At 25.8% G+C, this 6,028-nt stretch overlaps 1 protein-coding gene across 1 annotated transcript; it reads left to right on the forward strand.

The window, feature by feature from the left end:
- Window positions 1–3,965: 3,965 nt before the first annotated feature.
- On the forward strand, window positions 3,966–4,436 carry LOC113369385. Its single transcript, XM_026610145.1, has one exon. It carries the CDS (start codon window positions 3,966–3,968, stop codon window positions 4,434–4,436), a length of 471 nt encoding a protein of 156 aa, XP_026465930.1.
- Window positions 4,437–6,028: the final 1,592 nt, after the last annotated feature.

Consider the following 6,028-nt stretch of genomic DNA (forward strand, 5'->3'; position numbering starts at 1 on the left):
ACCAGCATTAAATATAATAATAAAAAAATAAATTTCCTGTTAGTACGGCTTGATACTAAATGACGAAATAATAAAAACCCCTGAAATAAATAATTAATTATAGACATACAAATTTTTGGCGAAATAATAATAAGACCAAAAATAAATAAATAATTACATGCGTATTATATATGTAAGACCTGTAGATGTTTACTGACAATTCATTATCAAGAACCACATAGAGAATATAACTATAAAAAAATAAATTCCTTATTTGTGTTCCTTAATAATAAAGCTTTGTCTAATTTTCCACATTTTTCTACAACAAGAAGACCTAAAATAAATAAATAATTATATGTACAATAAAGATGTACCGATGTTTTGTGTCAAAATTATTAAGTAGCACCAACAGAGAATATAATAATAAAAAAATATATTTTCTGTTAGTACATCTTGATAACAAATGACAAAATAATAAAAGCCCTAGAAATAAATAATTAGTTATAGACATACAAATTTTTGTTCAACAAAGATGTACAAAAGTTTCGTATCCAAATTATCAATGATAATAGTAACATGGCGAAATAATAATAAGACCTAAAATAAATAAATAATTACATGCGTATTATATGTGTAAGACCTGTAGATTTTTAGTGACAATTTATTATCAAGAATTATAATTATAGAGAATATAATTATAAAGAAATAAATTCCCTATTTCTGTTCCTTAATAATAAAGCTTTGTCTAATTTTCCATATTTTTCCACAACAAAAAGACCTAAAATAAATAAATATAATTATTTATTTATTTTAGGTCTTCTTGTTGTGGAAAAATTTGGAAAATTAGACAAAGCTTTATTATTAAGGATTATGTATATAATGAATTAATTATTAAGGATTATGCTTCATTATTAGCATTATGTATATAAAGAAGATGTACTGATGTTTTGTGTCAAAATTATTAAGTAGCACCAGCAGAGAATATAATAATAAAAAAATATATTTCCTGTTAGTACAACTTGATAACAAATGACGAAATATTAAGAACCCCTGAAATAAATAATTAATTATAGACATACAAATTTTTATTTAACAAAGATGTACAAATGTTTCGTATCCAAATTATCAATGATAATAGTAACATGGCGAAATAGTAATAAGACCTAAAATAAATAAATAATTACATGCGTATTATATATGTAAGACCTGTAGATGTTTAGTGACAATTTATTATCAAGAAACACATAGAGAATATAATTATAAAGAAATAAATTCCCTATTTGTGTTCCTTAATAATAAAGCTTTGTCTAATTTTCAACATTTTTCCACGACAAGAAGACCTAAAATAAATAAATAATTATATGTATATAATGAAGATGTACCAATGTTTTGTGTCAAAATTATTAAGCTGGCACCAGCAGCAAACATAATAATCAAAAAATATATTTTCTGTTAGTGCAACTTGATAACAAATGACGAAATAATAAGAATCCCTGAAATAAATAATTAATTATAGACATAAAAATTTTTGTTTAACAAAGATGTACAAATGTTTCGTATCCAAATTATCAATGATAATAATAACATGGCGAAATAATAATAAGACCTAAAATAAATAAATAATTACATGTATGTAAAACTTGTAGATGTTTAGTGACAATTTATTATCAAGAAATACATAGAGAATGTAATTATAAAATAATAAATTCCCTTTTTTGTGTACTTTAATAATAAAACTTTGTCTAATTTTCCACATTTTTCCACAACAACAAGACCTAAAATAAATAAATAATTATATGTATATAATGAAGATGTACCGATGTTTTGTGTCAAAATTATTAAGCCGCACCAGCATTAAATATAATTATAAAAAATAAATTTCCTGTTGGTGCGTCTTGATACTAAATGACAAAATAATAAAAACCCCTGAAATAAATAATTAATTATAGGCATACAAATTTTTGTTTAACAAAGATATACAAATGTTTCGTATCCAAATTATCAATGATAATAGTAAAATGGCGAAATAATGATAAGACCCCAAATAAATAAATAATTAAATATGTATGTATTATGTATTATGTATGTAAAACCTGCAGATGTATAGTGACAATTTATTATCAAGAAACACATAGAGAATATAATTATAAAAAAATAAATTCCCTATTTGTGTTCCTTAATAATAAAGCTTTGTCTAATTTTGCACATTTTTCTACAACAACAAGACCTAAAATAAATAAATAATTATATGTATATATGAAGATGTACCGATGTTTTGTGTCAAAATTATTAAGCAATACCAGCAGGAAACATAATAATAAAAAATATATTTCCTGTTAGTACAACTCGATAACAAATGACGGAATATTAAGAACTCCTGAAATAAATAATTAATTATAGACATACAAATTTTTGTTCAACAAAGATGTACAAATGTTTCGTATCCAAATTATCAAGAAAAACAAATAGGAAACATAATTTAAAAAAATAAATTTCCTATGTGTGCAACTCGATAATATGCCTTATTTAATTTTTCACATTTTTTTAAAACTGGTTTTTGAAAAGTGAATTGATTAAATATTAGTAAGACCTGAAATAAATAAATAATTATGAGCATATAAATATGTATATAATGAAGGTCTACATATGTGTAGTGCCGAAATTATCAAGCTTTACATATAGAAAGTTTGACTTAATAAAAGAAATTTCCTATTTGTGAAACTCGATAATAGTAACACGACAAAATAATAAGAAGAGCTGAAATAAATAAATAATTTTAAGCATAAAAATATGTATATAATAAAAATGTACAGATGTTTAGTGCCAAAATAATCAAGAAACACAAACAGACAATATCATCAAAAATACATTTTCTATTTGTGCAACCTAATATTAATACTATATCTAAATTTTGAAATATTTTAAAAACTGGTTTTAATAAAGTAAAAGTCATCCACCGTATAGCAAACTTTTAACTATAAATCACTCCAAACATAACAATTAACATCACAAACATAGAAATAATTATTATAATATAATAATATTGTATAATTACTACAATATTTTTTTTATTTTATTTATCAAACATACTTATAGTTATTATTGTACATTAAATTTTGATGATATTTTTATTTATTATAAACATTAATATTGAAAATGTGTTCTTGTGAACATATGAACTAATGTGTAAAATGTGATTGTTTTGTTAATATAAAAATATCTGCGTAATAATACATAAACATGAAGTAAACTTATTTAAATGTGTTTTAAATTATTAGAATAATAATGAATCTAAATTATAATAATAATTATTATATCATCTAATACTGGATGATAGCTTAATTGATTAATGAGTTAGACATTTTTTTTTAAATCTCTTGTTTTTATTTGAATTTCTATTTTATGTTAAGCCTTACTTAACACTAGAAAGACGGACGCAGTCATTTTGACTGTTTTCCATTTTCAAACATAAAAATAACTATGTATTTGAAGTCGCAGCTTCGTGAAATTTTGTGACTTTTTATACAACATATGAATGCGTAGATAAATCGTATTATTTGCCTTATCTCACTTTTATTTTCAATATTCTTACATGTTATGCCTGCATGGACGGAAAACAGTCATTTTGACTGCTCTAGAAATTTTACATAAACAAACGGCTTTGTTATTGTATTGCAAATCGTTATCTCGCGATAATTCATCTCGAATGAGCCATAATGCATTTGTTACATAGAAATAACCGAATTATGGTAAGTATTGACATTAGACCGGTCTTTTTCACATAGTAACTTTCAGTATAACGCGTTGTTCAGTTGATTTTTTAGAACTTATAAATAAAATGTCAAAGAGAAGTGAATTGTTGCAAAAGCTAACACACATAAGTGAAGAGTGTTCCGACATAGAATAAAATGCAGAAAATTGGGCACAATCATCTGAAGATGAATTGAATTATATTCCACGTGAATCATCTGATTCTGAGGGTAGCGATGAAGGAGATCACTATTGATGAAAATGAAAGTGCCATCAGTGTATGCAGGAGGGTGCTAAGTGGCTCAGAAACTGATGAAAGAATTCAAGAAACGGAGACAGCTGTCGATGGTACTGTATGGACAAAAATTGCCGAAGGTGGTACTCCAGGAAGGTCATCATCTAATTGTGTCTTCAAGGGTGTGAAAGGGCCAACAAGCTATGCAAAAAAGAAAATTATTATAGGTGATCTTGTCAGTGCATTTTCGTTGATAATAGATAATTATATTATCAAACACATAAAACAGTGCACAGAAGAAGAGGGCAGTCGAATTTCGGAGTACGATTGGACAACATCGTTACCGGAAATACGTGCATTTATTGGAATTTTATATGCTCGTGGGGCCTATGAGGCAAAAAAATTGAAATTGACTTATTTATGGTCAGCAAAGAAGACATGGCAGATCAAAGGTAAAGAAAATATACCGTGAAATCCAGTTCCAATCCAGTAGATGACCTCTGCAAATATTTTTTAATATTTTGGATTTGGCTGCGATAAATGCCTGGATTCTTTACAAGGAAGCGACAGGAATAAAAATCCAAAGAAAACAAATTCTTAGAGAACAGTTTTTGTTTGAATTGGCAGAACAGCTTTCCGCGGACTACACGACATCAACACAAAAAAAATCAAAGGAAAATGATGACCCACAGACATCATGCAAATACCAATAGAAATAAAAGAAAATTTTGCTAAATAAGACTTTGTAATAATAATAAAACTAATAATACGTGTCAAAGTTGCAACAAACATGTTTGCGGAAAATGTATTCATAAAAACATCTTAAATTATATTTGCATGAATTGTAAAAATAATGAACTTCTTTTTCAGATGAACTATTTTTTTATTTTTAGCACTTATAGATGATTTGTATAAATGTAAATAGTACATGAAATAATAAAAATTTATTTTAAACAAATTTCTAAACGCATTATTTATTTTTTTCACGACGCAGTCATTTTGACTGTTTTCAGGCAATGTAGGTATATTCAATTCGTCCGTCTTTCTAGTGTTAATAACTTTATACAAATTTGATAATATATATTATGCATATTCATTGTAATGTTAGTAAAGAAACTAAATTATGAGCAGTTTTAATTTGTCAACAAATTATGTTTTTTATGTTAATATAATAATCTTATTAAACTTAAATTATCAATACTATTAAAATTATATTTTCAAGGATAAATGATCAATCAGGTCTTCGAATCTTTATGAAAAATGACATGTGTACTGGAACGTCCATATTGTATTTATGAATAGTACAACTAGGACGCTCTAATACAAATGTTATTTCCCGTTTAGAAGAATCCACATATAAATATTATTAAAAAAATACTTGACCTCCATGATGTATCAGACTGCCAAGTGAAATCGTAGGATCAATCCTGCTACTTTAATAATAATAGTTGGACCGAACCTCAGATGTCACTTAAAAGCCATAATCCCTTTTATTTTTGATACCGGTTATTGATTGGTCCGAAATATCTTGATCCATTGCATTGATATATATTTTTTTAAATAAGATAATTTTGACAGCATGAAGATTTTGTTGCCAAACTCCATCTTCAGTCCTGCCTCTGTTATTAAATAATAAATAGCTGACAGAATCGAAGAAAGAATTTGGGAACATTTAAATTGTGTATCTAGAGCCATTTAGATAAGGGTTCAATTTTTAATATTATATATCATTTTTGTCAATGACTTTTTGATTTCAATTGAAGTATTTCAGAAATATGAAGAAGTATTTATTGCCAACAAATTTTGTTCGAAACATCTAATATGGAATTATGAACAGAATTCAATAAATTCAATACTGTGTCAATAGTTTTGATATTGAGTTACTTTAAGCAGACATTATTCTTGTTGTACCAATATTGATTGTTTGATGCCATTAGCAAATTCTCATTATCATCAATATTTTTAATCAAGTTAATACGAATTATCTATGCATATCGTTAGTCTTCAAATGTCTTTTGTCCGAACCAATTTTTAGGCAACAACACAATCCAATATATATGTTGT

The sequence above is a fragment of the Ctenocephalides felis genome, unplaced genomic scaffold, assembly GCF_003426905.1.
Source record: "Ctenocephalides felis isolate EL2017-DRISC unplaced genomic scaffold, ASM342690v1 CF-g0.4_SCAFFOLD_01289, whole genome shotgun sequence".
NCBI lineage: Eukaryota > Metazoa > Arthropoda > Insecta > Siphonaptera > Pulicidae > Ctenocephalides > Ctenocephalides felis.